We start from the raw sequence: 19,577 nt of genomic DNA on the forward strand, positions 1-19,577 counted from the left end.
ATTAAATGTAAAAAAGGGGCGTAGTTTTATGTATTGTGAATGATATGGATGATAATGTCTGCCAGGTTGGACAATAATATATGGTCTAAGCAAAATGTGGGTAGGGTTTTAAGGCTGAATAATGAGGATATTAATTTAACTTACATCTATACACTTCCAAATAAGGTTTATCAAATTTAAACCAAGAATTATCATTATGTTAGCATTCAAACTAAAATTAGGAATCAAATAATCAAATCAGGATATAACCCAAACTTTGCACAGCAAGATGGATTATCACGATATTTGTGAGTTCACAAATTCACAAGAATCCATCTTGAGATACTCCCACTGTAAGGTTCAAATTCGCCCAGTAGCTGGTGAACCAGTGACTGAGCAGCACTGAGTTTGGGTGGAAGCCAAAGACTAAACGCCCAAAGGAACCAAAACAAACACAGTGTACAGCCTCTTTTACTATTTTGTTTGTGAAAAATGTGCTGAAGGTAACAGAAGGTAAGAGCGTTGTGCATTTGTGGACAGGAAAGAGGTCTGTGCCTTTCTCTCAATTCTCACAAAAGTGGCTTGTTTCGTTTGACGCTTTGGCCAATCAGACTCAAATATTAGTCATGTCATTCCGCATTTTCCAATTGTTTTCAGTGTGATTTGTTCCAGATTGATAAATGTGTAGAACTCATTTCAGAGTGCTACATATAACACTCTTGTGTAAGCCAGTTTAAATTAACCCAGGTCTAATAAAATAAAATGAAACATATTTGACTTGAATATTTTATTATTATTATTTAATTTGCAATAAATAAGGATTATGTAACATAATACTGTATCTCTACATATAGCACAAGCATTTCTACTGCTAGGATGTTTTTTCAGTCTTTTTGTTGCTGAGGTAGCTCTGGTAGAAGAAGTTGCAAAACAGAGCGGTCAAGCTAAGGGCATAGACCACTTGCATGGCGTTGATGGAGTCTGGGTAGTCACAGTCCGCAAACAGGTTGTACGTGCAGTGGCCCGTTACAAGGAAAAACTGAAACTAAGAAGAAAAAAATGGTCATTTAAAAAGGTATAAGACATAAATAAAACAACAAACATAAAGCTAGCAAAAAGATGCATGGGAAAAACAGGTCTCCATTAAGCCACTGACCACATCTTGCAATGAGAAAGATAAAGTGCCTGGGCCACTCACATTTAATACAGGAGTAAATGGTCTTATTCTTTCTCACCAGACACTTTCTTTGGTCCAATTTGCCTGCTCAAAAATTCCTGATTTTTTTAATAAATTTTCACCAATTCTTTATTTATTTCAGCATTCATTACATTTATTTTGGTTTTATTATGTGTACATAAAATTACCCCAAAAGACCATCCTGTGCACACAATATGACTATTGAGTTGTAAGAAAATGGAAAGAAATTTTATTTTGAACCATTGTCCTGGTAATTGAACTATTCTTGCATTTACTGAAAATTACAAGTCCCGCCTCCATCACCACCTCGCATTCTAAACAAAACACTGCCATTTTAATTAGTTCAAGTATCTTAACCAAGTCGTGAGTCCAACAGTTAACAAAGACTCACTGGTCAGTTACATAATGCCAGTCAGCTGCAATATTGACCTATATATGCTGCTCTATATAGACCAAGGGGGACCTCTACCCGCTGCATTGTCTCCTCATAAGCTCCATAAGCGGAAAACAGATGGTCCAGTAGCTAGCTGAGTAGCATCAGTGGCGCTAATCTGTCTTGTTATGCCAGTCCAAACAATGAAAAAGCAATTAGAGGGCCTTATGTTACAGCATCATCAGATCTGGACTGCATTATGTGAGGACATTGTTATACTTGTGTTACATATCATTCCATACTCTATAAACTAAAACCAAACTTTTTCTCAGACCACTTCAGACCGCTCAACACCAAAAATACAAGCCCAAGTATTGAAAACCTGCTGATTTTTCCTGGTATAAATCAGGGTTGGGTGATTTCTTCTTATTGATTGATCACAATTTTCTATTAAAAACAAACAAAAGACGACTTTCAATATTAATTTCTAGAACATGAACAATTCAGACAGACTTCATTGTGATTTACCACAAAAATTTATAGTTTTTCCCTCCAAAACCTGGCAGTAGACCTAGACTCAAATTGATTAAAATGATTTCAATTCAATTAATTGCTCAGCCGTACTATAAACTCACATATCTCACATTTTTGACCCCATTTGTTACACTACCCACTACTGAAATAGAGAACATATTTACTTTACTTTTAGGGATAATTAAAATACCCAAATTCCTCTCAAATTTTTGTTACACCTTCTCAACACAGCTGTGCCATTTATCCAGGTTTGGGACTAGCACAAAGTCCACACTGTCTTGCTGTATCATGTGACTGGATTTATAACTTACCAGCTGCAGAAAGGTGAGGTAGCGTTTCCACCAAAGATATCTGGTCATGCCTGGTCCCAAAGCTGCCAACCCGTAGTACAAATACATCACAACGTGGACCACAGAGTTCACCAGGCCAATGAAGAAATCTGCGAATAAAAATCTGTTTTATTTTTGACATGTTGTACACTACTTTAGTAATGCTGGGGTATGGGGTACTTACTTTGTCCTCCAGCTACATATTTAATTCCAACCCAACAGTTGAAAATCATTGTGGCATGATGATAAACATGGAGGAAGGTCAGCTGATTATTCTTTTTCCTCAAAATGAAAAACATCTGACAAAACACATAATTTTGACATTTAAACGCCCAAATTAACCTATCACTTCTGTATTACATCACTTATTTGTTAATAACATTATTCAGTTAAAATAGCTTTGATGTTTTATCACTACAGATAAAAACTACATTGGTAATAAATAGACTACATTCTGAGTACAGTGATTACTCACAGTATCACAAAGCTCTATCACTTTGGAGAAGAAGAACCACCAGTACACTCGGGCCATCTGTCCACATAACAACCAACAATTGAAAACCACCATTAAGTTGTACATGTTTTCTCAGAATAACACTCTAATTCATATGAACACTGAATAAATCAAAATGACAAAAACATACAAGTAACTAAATTGATATCCTATGGCATTTGTCCTCAGTAAGGGTCAACAATGCGACTCTGATGAAATTATGAACACACTTGGCAGATAATCATAAAAATATACTTTCCACATGAGTCTAGGGTTGTCAAAAGTATTGAAACTCAGATACTGACTGAAACTAAAACTAATATCAAAACTAGATTTACAGGGCAGATATGAACCTTTCCTGAATAGCTTGAGAATGATCTTGAGCTTTATCAGAACAAGTATAACCTCATAGACTTGTATACGCCTATGGACCAGTATGTAACCCACCTGGACGACTGAGGGATATAAGACATGATGATATTAAAGAAAGGAATATGATTTAATGTTAGAAATTACATTCTATTGTCTACATAAAGAATACTTTTTAAACTATCATTGTGGTATCTGACTAAGTATTTACTATCAAGTATATTCCTTAGTATCCACATTGAGACAACACAAGTCTTCAACTGTATACTGTGTACATAGCACCACAGTATTCCTGGTTACAGATGTTCATGCTTACAATGTTATGCTAAATCTGCATGCACACTATATACTTTTTGGTGATAAAAAAAACAAAAAGAATGTTGAGTGCTGTCATACTTAACCAGACTATTGTGGGGGCACAGTAAAAGGCATTACCCTCATAGCCAGTGGGCTGTCACTGTAGTCCACAGGCTGGCACAGCAGACTGTATTTGGCCAACCAGGACGAGGCAGTGAACTGAAAACACAAAAGCGGCTTTCATCTCTGCTTTGGTTTGTCTCTGTCTGCATACATAAACACTCAATCTCATTTTGTCAAAGAACTCATGAGCAAATCACTTTTTGTTTCAGGGATAATGTCTACGATGTGGACAAAACACATAGACCTATTAGGAGCAACATTATGCCAGCTGAAAGTGGAGTTGTTTCATTTTACATACTCATGCCTGTCTGAGCCATCCTTTATTATTAGCCATCTCCAAAGTTCTGTTCTGCCTTGTGATGTCATGAAGTGATAGTTTTCAAGTTAACTTAACCTTTTACGTTTTGTTAAGTAGAGATACACAGTGGGGCACTTCTTATATTACCACTTGACATCACAAGGTGGAACAGAGTCTTTTTTCTTTTCTGTTTGAGAGAAGAATTAATCCTATTTGCAGGATTTGTGTGTTAAACATGTGTGAATGGAAAAAAAACACACAACAAAGGGTATGTTTTTCGAAGAGGAAATCAATCAAGCTAAGTTACAGGTTAGATCTGTGGAGAGGTGCTATTTCACAGTAGTTTGGAGCAATACAAACATCTTTAATGAACAAAAATGAAAGATAAATAAGTATAATGCAGTAATGTGGACCTGCAGGAAAAGCCATGACATCTCCAAATGATATATGCCTTTTCACTGAAAAAACCTTGAATGATACTTGTCAGTAGGCCTGTCACAATGATTCCTCATAAATTATCCTTTATCTTCAATATTTACTTCAGCAATACAATATTTCTTATGTGGAAAGGCCTACTTGTTAGTATGTTTTTGGCCAGTGGCTGTAATGTTTTGGTAGAAACCTTTTTCCACTAAGCTAAATAATAATGTACATCTTACCTCATAGCACATGTAAGCTGAGAGGCACACCATGGAAAAATTGTAAACTAGCAGCACCGGTTTGAGGTTCACTGGGCTCCTATTTGCCATCAGCTTCGGCCCTAACCATAAAATTATCAAATATCCAAGGAATATACAGGCAATGGGCACTGGAGAGTAGACCAGCAGCCATTTGTCTGTCCTCTTGTCTAGACAGAGATGAGAAGAGACATAATGGCACTCTTACGTCTAACAATATCAGAACTCAAAGCAATTGACAAACCCTTCAAAACATACCTCCATTTTCTAGAATCCCTTGATATAACACCTGGAGTTTTTGCCAAGTGGTAACTCCACCCTGAAATTGACATCACAAGAGCTGCTATTAGTTTTCTGAGTGCTCAATACACCCAGAATGCTTTGCTCTTCAACTTGCCAATCATTGAGAAAAGAAAAGTCATAGTTGTAATCATGAAAAAATGTTGACACAAGATGCAACAACCCCCACTGATAAAGTTGATCAAAGAGATTACAATGCATGGATTATACAACATTAATCCAAACGCATCTCCAGATAACAGATAATGACTAATAAACTACTTGCTTGATGAGTGAACAAGTGATAGGCAACTTGAGCCAGAGCTGCCACCTCCTGGTTTATTGTGGAAATGTGTTATAGAAACTACCATGGTGCTGCACATCTCAGTTTCAGGTGAGACTTTGCTATGCTTTGTGCTCATTAGACAAGGTTTTAGCTCCCTCTAGTGGTGGTAGGAAGAAAACTTACCTGTATCACAGTTACTTAAAGGCTAGATTAAATTATGAAATAGACCTGCTATTTTTATTGAGCAACATGGCCCTTAAAGGCCCTAATATTACACTAAATTGATTAACACAACTCCAGGTAGAGGAACATTATAACATAGATCAGAAAATAGTGTAATATGGGCCCTTTAAGTACCCATCTAGGCATTCATACAGACATTACAATTACATTTTCTGTATGTTTAGTTTATAGTTTAATCAGTATTTTAGTTGTTTAGTTGTTTATAGTTGATTCAGTTGACCAAACAGAGGCGTCACCTATTTAACAAACTCTTCATGTGTTAGTTGTTAGTGAATCCACATAGCATCCTTGAATAACACTATAGTATCCATAAATATCTATCTGCCAAGTTATCATTTATTGGCTGAAATTGTAAATTAATATAACTAAAGGTTATTGTAAATTACAATGAAGTACATCAATTGAATTAAGTCCCAAACTTCAAACCTATCTAAGCCAGAGTGTAGTTCTCACTTTGTGACCTAAGCATAAGTATTGTGCAGTAGTCGGACAACAAGGATGAACGTATAAGCAGTTTAACCCACATGGGACTGTCTTCATGAGGATTTGCAGAGGAAATCCCAACCAGATGATAGCTTTGACAAGAATCCCACACATGTAAACAACGCATAACAAGATGTTAATAATAGGACGATAAGATTACACCTTGAATGAGCAGTCACAACATAAATAAGCACAAAAGTACACTGGCAACTGCAATTTCCTTGTGATATACTGTACATGTAAATATAAATATGCTCAAACTTTCTAAGCCTTACCATCTCTGTGAGTGGCTTCTTGTCCTCCGGTCAACTGTTGGTCTAACGTCTTGTGAAGGGACATATGGCTGTGCAGAAGCTCAAGTCCTCAGTGACAAATCCTATTGGCCACACTGCTTTTGGACGATCAAATAATGACTAAACAACTTTCAAAGCCGTGTCACAGGCTGCATATCTGTCACGGTTCCTGCTCTGCTCTCCCTGTGCCCTCGTCTTCCCCCCTCACCTGTCTGTCTCCGGAGCTGGGCGGAATCCGGACTCCTCCCACGCGCACCTGCTCCCCATCAGCGCAATCAACGCCACCTGCCGCGGATAAGAGGGTTCGGACGAGTCACTCGGCGCCGGAACGTCCGCGTGTGTCACGTGATTATGCTCATGGCTTAGTACTTTGATTCTTGCTTGTCTATTTTGTCTCATTGGAACCTTTTTTGCCCTGCTCCAGATCTCCGCCCCAGAACCAGCTCCGGACTTCCCCAGCACCCGCACCTCCGCCCTGTTATGTCTTATGTCTTCACTGCCGTGCACTTTGTCTCTCTGCGCTCACGGACCCGCACCCATGCTCCCCAGCTACTTTGGATTAATGAACTATGTAATACCAGACACTACGCTATGAAGCTGCCTCGTTTCCCCGGCCTTGTGGATATATGAATTTTGGTCTCTATGAACACTGATTAATGAACTTTGGTTTCTATGAACACTTATTGTGAATAAAGACATTGTAAAAGTTCGTGAGTCTCGCAGCTTTTGGTCCCTACGCCCCGCTGGTTACGACAATATCATTCTGTTGCCCTCCGTTCACCAGTGCAACCAGCTCATATTAATTTAGTATTGGTAATATGTCAGATATGTCAGACTATGCTATGTTAAAAATACAATAAAGAATAGATAACTTTATTGTATACTTTACACACAGAGTAAATACAATGAAAAAAACAAATACTACCCTTGTAACAAACTAATTAAATTGATATCCTGTGGTACATTTGCAATTAACCATGTGGAGATTGCGCATGCTATATAAGTAGTAAGTAGCATTAGTATTGCCTGAAAGATAACAATTTATGAAGTAAACTTGTTGATTTACTGTTTGGTTGGTAGTGAGTCAGTACATCTCCACATACATCCACCCGCAGCTTCCTGATGTCAGGTTTTCACTGCAGATTTCATTCACTGGACATATTGGCTCACCTCAACCACACAGAGACAGGAAGATATTCACAATGTTATCAGTCAGCTAATATTAAACATATTACTACTGTATGCTGTTAGAGTGTGATGGTCGCATTCATAATATGGTATTTTATAAGCAATAAAAAGAAAAATTACAAAAGCTTAACCTTATCATCAAGTGACAAACCTACGGTGTATATACAACAGCACCAATATCTGTATTATTATACTTGCCTTATGGATTAAATGTCATTGTCAGCGTCATTATATTATCCTGACAGTAACAAAAAGTTGTATCCTCGTGTTGAGTTTCCTGTTTACGGACCACATTGAATAACATTTACTTTTGAATTGTTAGTTGCTATGGCAGTTGTGCTAATAGATAGTGACAATAACTTTAGGACTGCTCCTTTCCAGAGAATTGTGTCGGATCTGAGTCTTGTTGGATATATCCCTGGGTTGGTTGTGAGTGGTTGTGGTGCTGGTGGGATTGGTGATGGTGGTGATGATGATGGTGGTGGTGGTGATGGTGTGATGGGTTAGTTTCCTCTGCTGTAGGTACTGAAGGGACAGGTGTCGTCTGATCCGGTTGTGACGAGTTATTGTTCAGGAAACTGCCGAAACTGGTGGTATGGTTGGAATGGGCCTGTAAAAATATTACAGTATCAGATGGTAAAGATGATTAACTTTACAGAAGACCAGTTCAGTGTTTGTGCTGACATATAATATAATACTTTCATATCCCGAGTAATATGTAAAACAGTCTTTTTTATATTTTTTGTATTATTATTATTATTATTATTATTATTATTAATTTAATTTTTTTTTATTTTTTGCTGTATATTAATGTATGTGTAAAATGTAATGTGTAAAAACATAAAAGTCTAGTTTTATCCATTTACCAGATTTTGCCCCCTAAAATCCTGGTAATCAGAAGCCTGTAGTTAACTGTATTTTTTGCAGATTTTTATGTTTACTTACTATGCAGTTGCAAATATTTCTAAAATAAGTAGCTCTGATGGCAGCCTCCACATAGGGAAAATTCAGCAAACTATATGGAAGGACTACATGGAAAGTCAGAAGACCACATCTGGAATAAAAAAGACAAACGTTAATACATGTTTTATTTTCATTATTTTATTTATTTATGCTAATTCAGCTGTGGATGAAATAGAGAAGGTTGGACCTGTGTAAGAATTGCAAAACTAAAATATAATATAATGTTTGTAAGCTATTTTATGAGTATATACCTGTCATAGACGAGAAAGTCATCTTTGTCTCCATCCAGGATGTCCCACACATCTTCTTGAAAAGGTGCTTGCTGGTACACAGGAACACTAGGGGGCGCCCTCCTCTTCAGCTCCCAGTACATGGCTCTGGATAAAGCCCTCTGCTCATTGACGATCAGGAAGGACACCCCTGTCATGTTGCTACGGTTCAGCTTCTCCTGCAGGTGTCCAAGACTACAGGAATAGAAACCGAATGCAATCAATAACAGATTATTAACTGTGTAACTGTTTTGGTGGAGGGTGGAGATGTTAGTGTTAGTGCCATAGTATGATATTAAATCAGTGTTGTGTTTATTCAGTTACTTAATGTTCTTTTTGTTGCATCACCCCTCCACAAATCTCCATGGAGGTGATAAATAAATGAAATGTCATACTGTGGACCATTCCAGGCAAACCAATAACATCTCCATGAAGACAGCTAGGTGGGGTACCCTTTACCAGAAGAGTTACATACTGCACTTGGAAATGCGAAATAATTATTCGACAGTAATAATTTGCAATTCAACTAATAATTAATTATTTGTTTTTATTTATTCTTCTGTATTTCACCCCTGGTTTAGCCCTTCTTTCTCAGTCAAATACCATGTTTTTGAGCTTGCTTTGTTTGACTCTATCCATAACATTCCCACCGAAAAAAGAAAGCACCTGCTTTTTTCTTAGCACTGACAACATCAATTATCAAATATTGGACTTAATCCAGAGTTTAAACAATGAAAGCTTTGGCCTGACCTTTGTCCTGTTGTCATCTGTACCACCTTTAAAACAATACACTGCTGGGTTTTTCAAAGAATATTTAGCATTGATAATACTTAAGATTCTTATGTATAGACCTCTCTTTCGGGAAACAACCAAAACCTGCACCCGAGCTGTCACAAACTCAGGCCAGCATTTAGTATTATATACATTCTTGTCTAGAAATGCTGAAATCCTGCTTTTAGGCCAAGAACAGTCCTGAATTAGTTCCCAGTCTTACCCTGTTTTAGTCCTGGGCTGAGAATAGTTTATTTTCAAGTGTTGGAATTGTACTCTTTAGTCACATATCGTCACAATTCAATAGCACGTTACTTGATAAAGTTTATTCTTACTTGGCCGCCTGCTGGAGACAGAGCTGTCAGCTAGCCTTCAGGAGGGCCACTACCACCACATCTCCCTGCAGCTCCTTCATGGGTGCCTTGCCATTGATGTCCCAGGAGGGGGCAGGCTTGCAGATCCTCGTGGCAGTATTGTTCCCCTCCACCAGCAGAGTGACATGTGAGGCCCAGAGCCCAGTTGGCAGGGCCAGACACAGCCACAAAGATGAGAGAGAGCCCATTGTCCCTCACTGGAGACCTATAAATAAATGTAAAACATCTGTGACAAAGGGGCTGTCTCTTCTCGTCCAAAATCTCCAGTGACGCTTTTGACAATCAGATTAGGTTTTTAGTCCAGAGTCCTTTATCCAGAAGTAAATGGTCATACACACTGGTCCCAAAATAATGGAAGAACAGTAAACAGCCATTGTGTGGGGCAAGAGGGGCAGGTTTGTTCGACAGACAAACAAGGGCAAGGGTTAGCTACAAATATAGACTAATATATAAAGAAAAAAAAGTAAAGTAAGTAAAAGTGCTCTATGTAACTATAGGTTGCCTGCTCATTTACGTGGATTTACATTATTCCTCTACCTGGAAGGTCCACAGTTTGGTATCAAATTTACCTATATTGTATTTAATCAATTACATGTGTTTCTCCAAAAAAAGAAAAAAAGATGTCGCCTACTTGGAGGTATATATGTTTAATGGGACACTGTGGAACATTCCAAGCGATCCAAAAACATCTCCATGGTGACAAGTACTCTCCTCCAGAAGGTTATATAATGCACCTTAAGTATTAGATGTCCAATTGTTTAGATTATGATTGCTGTTTTGCATTTTAAAAAGCTAAAATATGTGAAGATACAGTTAGAGCGTAGTAATTCAAGGATCAAAAATATCTTTTATCTTATTATACATAGAAATTAAATATTTTTTACCTGCTTCCCCTCTCTGCTCCCTGTGTCCAATCTCCGCTCTCTGCTTGTTTTTAAAGACTTTGGTGATGATATAGCACTTCCCCCAATTCAAACAGAGATATAGATAGGGGAAAGAAAAACAACAGTGTAAGTGAGGGGTATTTTAGAGCATGTTTTTAAATAGTTCAAAACACAAAATAAAGAAATTATTATTATTACTGTATGACTCACAGTATGGATGTATATCAATTTTGTTTGTAATTTAATAGAACTACAGTGTGTTAATTAAAGCTCAAATATAAACAATTATTTTCAACTTCACCAAACTACTTGTGTTGACATGATTGGTTTACGGCTTTAGAAGATCATGTGATCAACAGTGAAAATCAATTGAACTCATAAGAAGGAGATCAAAGTTCTGTTTGTCTGTTTCGACATTCAATTTACTGGACAACACAAACATTTTATTAGAGTAAATTTAGCAAGGTTGCACAATATGCAAAGTGATAATCCAATACACATTGTTAAAGGGTACTACTGAATTTCATCTTAATATAGAAAGACTTCCAACATTTCTGTAGCTTTTTATAGTTAAAATATCAGTAGTGCCATTACAGTCATGTGCCAATTAGAGATTCCTGTCACCACACTCATGGCATCATCAGAGTTACATCATTCATTACTAAATGCAAGAATTTGGATACTGAACCTAATACTTTAAGGAGATATCATAACATAACATGCTTAAAATTGAGGTGGGTTGATGAAAAGAATTACCGGTATATGGTTAAATCTGTGGTTTAGATTCAAAGTGCTTATGGTTTAATAAGGTTTAAGGTTTATCTCTGTTTTTACTGTCTGTACACAGGCTTGTCAGTTGTCACAACTTGAATAGTTCAATGTGTATTCAAACAAAAATATTGATCTAGAAACCTCTTCATTTACCATCCTCCATTAACCAAACACACAAGCTGCAGAAATACATACCCCTGAATAAAACTTTAGTATATATACAATTCTGAAGACATCTTTTTAGGGATGGGACGGGTCACAATTTCCATGAGACCAAACACAACACAAGATTGGGTCCACAGGAATGGCGAGATGTTGACAATTTATTTATAAAAAGTTAAGATATTTATAATAAACAACTTAGTTTAGTTCAGAAATTTGGCCTCAAATTGTTTTATTTTATTTCATATTTTTCAATGTTAAACCTTTTTTTGTCCAAAAAAAACACATGAAAGGGAATATCTCACAAGTTTGTTTTCCACAGGTACACATTTTTGTGCCAGTTTTATCTCTGAGATCTTGTCCCATCCCTAATTTGCATATATTTTTCAAACTGTCACACATCTGCAGCCCCATCTTATTTTGCAGATCAGGTTAAGTGACTTAAAATATATGTTCTTTGGTTTGTGCAGATATTTTGAAGTCAGCGTGCATTTCAACAAATCAGGACAAAACACCAATGAGTTCTTCATCATTGTCTCCAACTCCTTGGGTGGGGCTGTCACAGGTCGCCATGAGGCCAAGGCCCAGCTCAGCCAGCTCCTCACAGCTCATGTCCGTGGTCACCATAATTTTAGTCTCCAGTCGGTTACACAGCGTCCTGTAGGAGGGTAAAGGGTACCCCAGTTCACGTAGGTACTCGTAGCCCTTGGTACCAACAGCAGTACGAATTTTCCGAGCTTTAATGATTGTCTCGGGAGACCAGACAGCGCGTCGGGAGCGTTTGGTGAGGGACAAAGCACGGACCTGATCCTCATATAAGAAGTTCTGGAGGCCTTTTTCAATACGGTCAAGCCGATAGAAACGCTTCTTCATTTCCTCAACCTAATGGGGAGAGAGGAAAAGTCAGTAGTATCTATAAAACTTTTCATATGCAAGAACAAAAGACAATCAATTTTACTTTTATTATTGTCAATACATATCTAATCACATTTATTATTAGGTAACTACATTCCATGGTTGCATGGTTGACTCAATTATATAAGTTGTCAAAAGAGTTCACAGTCATGTACAATAACATAAATATATCTCTGAATAGTACATGTTAAATGCGTACCTCTTTTTGTAGCCTTGCTGAGTTTTGCATCTCCTGCTCCAGCTGCTTCTTGAGGAGCTGACATTGGTTGCATGGCTGCTGCTCATCTCTGGGGCAGTCTCCATCCTCCTCCTCCATTCCTGGCAGCGGGTTGCGCCTTGCATAGCCATGGTCCCCCACATTCAAGTCTTTCTCAACTAAAAGAAAATGTATTTACTATTTAGTTCATTAGGATTGATGAACATGTTTTCAGATTAAGTGGATGACTTGCCTGGTTCTGGTTTTAGAGGAATGGAAATGAATGACGTTGTGACAATTGGATAAGGGGGCTCTCCAATACTAAAAACTGTTGGAATTGCATTGGGTTTCAGCTTCTTCCCACCAGCTGGAGATCTGGCTACTTCCTCAAATTGACTGTGCTCAAAGTGATCCTGGTTTGGGAAATATAATAAAACATGGTAAAATGCAATAACCACACTCGTTTTAGTTAAGCCGCTTACTTACTTCGCAGAGTCTAGAGTGAGGGGTAGGTTCAAAATCCCGTCGACAATTGACAACCCATTTCTTCTTACGCACTGGGTCTTTGGGGAACCTGAACAGCTGTTTGCCAATACTAGTTGAATTTGAGCAATGTGGAGCAGAGCAACCTCCCATTGCCACCACAAACGCGAATGCTTTCAATGACAACCGAAAACTGCGCTTTTTGGTCGCGAGTTGCGCCCAGAGGTAGATATTAAATAACCAATTACTTGGGGTTTTAGTCGTTAAAATTACTCACAACAAGCAGAAAAAGTTACATATGCAGTTCAGCGTTACTTCTAGAAACCGAACGTGTAGTTATCAACACGATTTACATTGCAGTTAAGCTTTTTTCTTAAAATAATTTTGACGAAGATAAAATATTTTTGACTTTGTTTGAGCCAAAATGGCGCTGGAGCTTTTCGCAGTGTAGTTTGGTGACGTCATGTTTATGGGTGGCTCTTCTGGATGCCTTTTCAAAAACAGTTAAAACTGCTAAAGTTTGAAAGGAAATTTAAAGTTAAATGAGGAAATAAGTGTCTATTCACTATAAATAGAAGTATGTCTTGGCGTCGTGTAAGCAGTGATTAATTAATTATATCTATTACTCGTTTATTATCTCTCAGGCATTTTAGCCATATAGAGGTCCTTTAAGTCACATGATCAAGCACAAAACTCCAAAGCACGTTGAAATGTTTACGGTTTTTGCATCTTCAAATTGTACGTTTTATTTCACTTTTCACCTACTCCGAAGTCTTAACTAACTAACGTTACACAATAACGGTCTTAAAAGAAGATAACTTTTAAGTTTCAATATAAAGCTGCAGCAGTAGGTTGCAAAGTGATGTCCTCCTTCGTAGTTCCAGTCATTGACGTTCACAATGACAATTTTAAGGAGCTTTGGCCTGCTATGGTTGTTGCATTGAAAACCTCTTCCTTTATTGCTCTTGACACCGTAAGTATCGTATAATGTTTTGAAGGTATTGTAGGCATACCGCAATTGTGTATATGTATATAATTGTAGCTAGTATTTGTACAACATGCAACAAATGTGTTTTCTCGTTTTTTTAGGAACTGAGTGGTCTTGGGAACAGGAAATCCCTACTAGCTGAGTAAGAATATTGTTAGAATTGTTATACTGTGTGCATCTTAATTTTTTCACTATTAGTGTTTGAAATTAGTTTACTAATCATTTCTGCTTTATTTGTTCAAGATCTATAGAGGACAGATATAAGGCCATATGTCACGCTGCTCGCTCTCGCTCCATCCTCTCTCTTGGATTTGCATGCTACAAAAAACTAGACAACAGGGTAAGTCACTGGCAGCACCATTGTAATTAGAGAGTGGGTAAACCTTATTATATTTCCTTTGCCTCAGCCTGCAGACTCGTACCTGGTCCAAGTGTATAACCTGACACTGCTGTGTTCAGAGGAGTACATCATTGAGCCTCAGTCTGTGCAGTTTCTTGTGCAGCACGGGTTTGACTTCAACAAGCAGTATGCTCATGGGATCCCCTATTTCAAGGGCAATTACAAGGTAATGACACAAGGACTACTACATAGATTAATAAGTATTTACTGTATTTCTTCTTGCTGTTCCTTCATAACAGGCAGAATCTGATTATCAGGGTGTTCACATCAGGGCCCTGTTCACTGAACTGCTGCGTGCCCGAAAACCATTGGTGCTCCACAATGGCCTCATAGACATGGCCTTTCTATACCAGGTACATTACATGATTCGTGATATGAAGCTCTACTAAGTAAGATGCTGTTTTTTATTATTCTATAAATGTTTACTAGTTATAAATTGTTATCAGAGCTATATTTTCTTCTTGCCAGAGTTTTTATGCTCATCTGCCTGAACAACTGGCGACCTTCACGGCTGATCTGTCAGAGATGTTTCCTGCGGGTATTTACGATACCAAATATGTCACTGAGTTTGAGCTCAGGCTGACCGCATCCTACCTGGAGTACGCCTATAAGAAATGGTCAGTGATACTCCTCTTGTAAATCTGGGAGATTTATATAAACCGTTTTGTTTGATAACATAAACTTACTTTTTCTTTCAGTAAACTGGACAACTTTCGTGGTTTGACCTCTGGAGCTGCTGGACCTCATGTCCAAGTAGAGTTCTGTCAATACGGGGGTCATATGTCCAGCTATGTGGACTTCAGAGAGTGCTCAGATGTGATCTCATCAGAGGCACACACGGAAATATGTGAACGCTTCTCTGTGAGTGCTTTGATTTATTAGGTTTAATACATTATTTGTGTGCTTTTTATATTTAACTTTTGTCATCTCTTTTTGCTGTGCAGGCTTTTGGTTGGTGTCCAAATGGCACACAGTGTCCATTGTCCCACGACACTGACCTCATTGTTCTCCAAGATGAAAAGAACAAGGAGGATAAAAGAAAAAAGAGGAAGCGACAAAGAAATAAGAAGAAAGCAGGCGAGAATACAGTGGATTCATCTATTTTTGAAGGTGCACCAGAAAACAAAATACCTCATATGGAAATAGATGTTCAAGAACAGTCTGTTGATGAGCCAAATGAGACAGATAAAATCACAAGCTCTGTTACAACCAGCGACCTCCCAACCATTGATACCGGCAATGGTGTGGAAAGCATGAATAAAGATGTAATGAAAAAGTCTCCTATCCACTCACCACAGAAAAAGAAACAAGACACAGGGACACACAGGGCTGGGTTTGATGCTTTTATGACAGGATACATATTTGCTCATTCTTGTGTCACTGACCAAAAAAGTGAGGAGGGGGAGGCTAGGAGTGAACAGCCAAAGCAGGACGTACAGTTGCTTCCTAGTAGTCTCAATAAGGTGTACCTCAGTGGCAAATCTGTCCCACTAAACATAGTCAAAAGCACCTTCGCCAAGTCATCCAAAGCACATGTGCAAAAAATGGAGAGAGTGTGGGAGTCAAGACACTAGTGGTTTTGAATGTAACTACTTTCTGTTCTTTTCTCAGGCTGTCATATAAACCTTTTTTCACATTTCTCATTCACAATTATGTTTTGAACCAATACTGGAATACTGTATAACATTAAGAACTGCAGTAGTAAATTAATTTATCGACACACTGATTTCAGATAAAATGTTAATAGTATTATAATGAAGTTCACAAAATACAATTTAATTTTGTATAGTAATGAATCTTCGTGGCTTTTCTGTAAATTTGGAGACTGCTACTTACTTTTTACACTGTAAGCAACACGCCAATAAATAAAACTTTTTTTTTTTTTTTTGTAACATTGCTTCTGTGTCTGTCTTGGCTTTTTAGAAATAACAGTGTATGAGACTACATTACATACACTACAAGGCCTCATATGTAATAATCCTGTTTTACCACATGGGGGCAGTAGTGCGTTATGAACTGCTCCGCTCTCCTTGAATCACTGCAAGAGGAAGAAGTGTACAGTGACAGTCAATTGACCTGTCTCTGCTCTCTACGTGCAATAAAAGCTCACATCGCACTACTTTACGCTCGATTTTAGATTTATAGGGTGCAAATGAGCTACACGCTTAAGGACATCAGCTGATACACACTGATACCGAAATGGCGGACAGTGAAATGGACTACAATATCGTGTTTCCAGATGCAGGGACGTCGGGTGAGCATCACATCCATTGTACAGTAACATGGTTCAGTTAGCTTAGCCTACCTGCTAGCCCTCTGCATATGCCACTGTTTTACAAGGTGTCATTTAGCCTGTGTGTCCTGTTTCAGAGAGGCACTGGCAGGGGACAAAGGAGCCAGTAGTGATCCTTTTGGGTTGGGCTGGCAGCAAAGACAAACACCTGTCCAAGTACAGCTCCATTTACAACGAACAGGTATGTTAAGTACAGGTCTGTCAATAGCTTACTTATCCCCTTAGAAAGAGAATTGATTTTACATACACATCATTCACCTTGTTTTCATTCTCTACCAAATTTGGTCATATGGTCAATGTTTCTCACCTAATCTTGTATCTTAGTGCATTCATTATACTTGTCAAATGTATCATTATCCATATAACCCATACCAAAACATTAAAACATGAAATAAAACAGTAAGTACATACGCATTTGAAGAAGTGATACTGAAACAAGACCAAATTTTGTAGTTTTAGAGAGGTGCTGATCGTTACTGTACATGGTAATATTGAAGAAAGAATGTTTATTTTGTGTTGTCTATAGGCTAACAAAATGGTGTTTCTTAAATTCATTTTATTCATATCTATCTATCTGCATTGAAACGCCTTTTCCTTATGAGTTTTCGCATTGTGACAACCGTATGATGAACTTATAGCCCTCTTCTTTTTGCACAGATTCACTGAATGCAATTATTATTAACTTCTCTTCTCTTTCTCTGTGCTGTGCTTTATTCAGGGATGCGTGACTATCCGCTACACAGCCCCCATAAAGACCGTCTTCATCTCCGAATCCTTTGGCTACAAGGAGCTGAGCAGTATCGCCCTGAAGCTGCTGGAAATCCTCTTTGACTATGAGGTGGAGAGCAGTCCTATTTTCTTTCACGTTTTCAGTAATGGCGGTTTTATGTTGTACCGGTACATTGTAGAGTTCTTGCACACCGACAAACAGTTTAGCTCCTTGAATGTAATCGGGGCCGTGGTTGACAGTGCCCCCGGTAGTGGTAATGTGCGAGGGGCTCTGCGTGCGCTCAAAGCCATCCTTGGACCTCAAATCAGCCCCGTCCTCAGGTACATCCTCCTATCCCTTTTCGCCGTGACTGTTTTTATGTTAAGAATCGTGTTGTACCCCTTGACCAAGTATATACACAAGAATCACTATGACGCAGTAAGGGATAATCCACCTGCATGGCCTCACTACTACCTGTACTCCAAAGCGGACCAAGTCATAAGACACAAGGACGTTGAGGATTTCGTGGAGAGCTTCAGGCGAAAAGGCGTCCAGGCAGAGTATTTTGATTTTGGTTCCAGCTCGCATGTCAGCCATTTCCGGGATTTTCCTGAAGAGTATGCAGCCAAGTGTCGTAGCTTTCTGGTGACGTGCATGAAGGATTTAGAAGGGACAGAGCTGAAGAGGAGACATCACGTACAAAGTCAAAATCAATGATGACTTAAAATCAACAAGAACAGTTTGTCTTAACTCACAATGGACCACAAAACTAATTATACAATCCCAATAAATGCAAAAAGCTGTGGCAATGTGTAAAATGGTAATATTTACTTTATTGACAACAGTTAAAATCCAATAAAATCCAATTAGACATCATTAAACAAAATTCTAAAATATTTTACCATTTCACGTAAAAGCAGTACTTTCTTTTTGCACTGGCCTTTGCAGCAACTTCTTGTAGCTAGTTTTTTCTTCTAATTGGTGTTGAAGCTTTTAGCTTATTTGTTACATGATCAAAGGAGGTAGTCTGTCCATTGAACCATGAAGGTAAATACACCTGTAGTGTCTGTATATGGCATTTTAAAAAGGCAGTGGAGTAAAATATTGATATTGTGTGCATGGGATGATACCTCAAGCAGCAGCTGTGCAATTGCACATTAATCGATGCTTGCGAGGATCATCCCATGGCAGACAGAACAAACTCTTACCATATCCACCACAGAGTTTGTTTTGCTCCACATTTTACACAGTGCCACATGTTGTATTGGGGTTGTGATTAGCATTCTGATGCACTTGATCCTTAAGGCTCTGGTTAAAACTGTTAGTGCCACTGTGTTTGGCAGTAAAGCCTTACCCTGTCCACTCCTACTACTCCTGAAAGGAATACCGTAACCACAAAACTAATCATACACTGGATTAGATTGAGTTATTTAGGATAATAAATTGTATTAAATATTGCTGTGAAATGTGATGCATTGTAGATTAGTAGTTGTTAACTTAAAGGCTGTTAGAAGAAGGAAGAAAAGCATTATTGTTCTCTATTTATTAAAAATCATGTTTATCCTTAACTCCATATTGTAAGGGCTGCTTACATTAAGGAACAGAACCTACCTTTGTTTGGAAATGTAAAGAAAATGCCCCCTTGTTTGAGTAATTTAAAGAATGAATTTACTAAAACGTATGTCCAACTATTGTGTTTATTCAACTGATGTGCCTTCAATAAATCTGAATGCTCCTTCAACTTGCTGTATTAATGCCAATGAATGGATTCTCAAGTAAAATAAGTCTAGGAAAGTCGATAATGAGGAACATTTAGAACTATGCAGATTGTTGGTTAACTATTGCACAATTAACCTTTGCTCAATGACTTTGCAATCTCCTTGTTGGTCTGATTAAAAGTGAAAAACAAAAACAAAAACATTCACAATAATATTTGACATTGTATAGGCAATTTATA

General features: G+C 38.0%; 5 protein-coding genes across 5 annotated transcripts; 2 read left to right on the plus strand and 3 right to left on the minus strand.

The window, feature by feature from the left end:
* Window positions 1-754: 754 nt before the first annotated feature.
* Window positions 755-6,474, minus strand: elovl8a (ELOVL fatty acid elongase 8a). Its single transcript, XM_033982321.2, has 8 exons — window positions 6,237-6,474; window positions 4,929-4,989; window positions 4,653-4,840; window positions 3,711-3,791; window positions 2,889-2,945; window positions 2,598-2,712; window positions 2,396-2,523; window positions 755-1,024 (listed from the first exon to the last, which is right to left on the minus strand). Exons 1-8 carry the CDS (start codon window positions 6,237-6,239, stop codon window positions 851-853), a joined length of 807 nt encoding a protein of 268 aa, XP_033838212.1. The 5' UTR covers window positions 6,240-6,474; the 3' UTR covers window positions 755-850.
* A 627-nt stretch (window positions 6,475-7,101) lies between these two features.
* On the minus strand, window positions 7,102-10,738 carry selenop2 (selenoprotein P2). Its single transcript, XM_033981935.2, has 5 exons — window positions 10,704-10,738; window positions 9,781-10,024; window positions 8,657-8,869; window positions 8,388-8,496; window positions 7,102-8,052 (listed from the first exon to the last, which is right to left on the minus strand). The coding sequence occupies exons 2-5, from the start codon at window positions 10,005-10,007 to the stop codon at window positions 7,804-7,806; spliced, it is 798 nt and encodes a 265-aa protein (XP_033837826.2). The 5' UTR covers window positions 10,008-10,024; window positions 10,704-10,738; the 3' UTR covers window positions 7,102-7,803.
* A 368-nt stretch (window positions 10,739-11,106) lies between these two features.
* Window positions 11,107-13,658, minus strand: si:ch73-382f3.1 (uncharacterized protein LOC100151273 homolog). The gene is made up of 4 exons (XM_033982320.2): window positions 13,234-13,658; window positions 13,001-13,160; window positions 12,751-12,926; window positions 11,107-12,518 (listed from the first exon to the last, which is right to left on the minus strand). The coding sequence occupies exons 1-4, from the start codon at window positions 13,381-13,383 to the stop codon at window positions 12,138-12,140; spliced, it is 867 nt and encodes a 288-aa protein (XP_033838211.1). The 5' UTR covers window positions 13,384-13,658; the 3' UTR covers window positions 11,107-12,137.
* A 229-nt stretch (window positions 13,659-13,887) lies between these two features.
* toe1 (target of EGR1, exonuclease) lies at window positions 13,888-16,515 on the plus strand. Its single transcript, XM_033982319.2, has 8 exons — window positions 13,888-14,203; window positions 14,320-14,360; window positions 14,462-14,558; window positions 14,626-14,784; window positions 14,858-14,971; window positions 15,087-15,235; window positions 15,317-15,479; window positions 15,563-16,515. Exons 1-8 carry the CDS (start codon window positions 14,093-14,095, stop codon window positions 16,190-16,192), a joined length of 1,464 nt encoding a protein of 487 aa, XP_033838210.1. The 5' UTR covers window positions 13,888-14,092; the 3' UTR covers window positions 16,193-16,515.
* A 145-nt stretch (window positions 16,516-16,660) lies between these two features.
* Window positions 16,661-19,361, plus strand: tmem53 (transmembrane protein 53). The gene is made up of 3 exons (XM_033983038.2): window positions 16,661-16,872; window positions 16,989-17,092; window positions 17,630-19,361. The coding sequence occupies exons 1-3, from the start codon at window positions 16,818-16,820 to the stop codon at window positions 18,335-18,337; spliced, it is 867 nt and encodes a 288-aa protein (XP_033838929.1). The 5' UTR covers window positions 16,661-16,817; the 3' UTR covers window positions 18,338-19,361.
* Window positions 19,362-19,577: the final 216 nt, after the last annotated feature.

This window comes from Periophthalmus magnuspinnatus, chromosome 17 (genome assembly GCF_009829125.3).
Source record: "Periophthalmus magnuspinnatus isolate fPerMag1 chromosome 17, fPerMag1.2.pri, whole genome shotgun sequence".
Classification (NCBI taxonomy): domain Eukaryota; kingdom Metazoa; phylum Chordata; class Actinopteri; order Gobiiformes; family Gobiidae; genus Periophthalmus; species Periophthalmus magnuspinnatus.

Excerpts from the sequence above, each read along its gene's own strand:
- elovl8a (XM_033982321.2), bottom strand. Across the intron at positions 4,841-4,928 it reads AGGGATTCTAGAAAATGGAG|ACAAGAGGACAGACAAATGG; the intron begins GTATGTTTTGAA and ends ATCTCTGTCTAG. Across the intron at positions 2,713-2,888 it reads TGATAGAGCTTTGTGATACT|ATGTTTTTCATTTTGAGGAA; the intron begins GTGAGTAATCAC and ends GTGTTTTGTCAG.
- si:ch73-382f3.1 (XM_033982320.2), bottom strand. The coding sequence starts at position 13,383 with ATGGGAGGTTGCTCTGCTCCACATTGCTCAAATTCAACTAGTATTGGC. Across the intron at positions 13,161-13,233 it reads CTCACTCTAGACTCTGCGAA|GATCACTTTGAGCACAGTCA; the intron begins GTAAGTAAGCGG and ends TTCCCAAACCAG. Across the intron at positions 12,519-12,750 it reads CAGCAAGGCTACAAAAAGAG|GTTGAGGAAATGAAGAAGCG; the intron begins GTACGCATTTAA and ends TCTCCCCATTAG.
- toe1 (XM_033982319.2), top strand. The coding sequence starts at position 14,093 with ATGTCCTCCTTCGTAGTTCCAGTCATTGACGTTCACAATGACAATTTT. Across the intron at positions 14,559-14,625 it reads ACAAAAAACTAGACAACAGG|CCTGCAGACTCGTACCTGGT; the intron begins GTAAGTCACTGG and ends CCTTTGCCTCAG. Across the intron at positions 14,972-15,086 it reads ACATGGCCTTTCTATACCAG|AGTTTTTATGCTCATCTGCC; the intron begins GTACATTACATG and ends TCTTCTTGCCAG.
- tmem53 (XM_033983038.2), top strand. The coding sequence starts at position 16,818 with ATGGCGGACAGTGAAATGGACTACAATATCGTGTTTCCAGATGCAGGG. Across the intron at positions 16,873-16,988 it reads TCCAGATGCAGGGACGTCGG|AGAGGCACTGGCAGGGGACA; the intron begins GTGAGCATCACA and ends GTCCTGTTTCAG. Across the intron at positions 17,093-17,629 it reads GCTCCATTTACAACGAACAG|GGATGCGTGACTATCCGCTA; the intron begins GTATGTTAAGTA and ends TGCTTTATTCAG.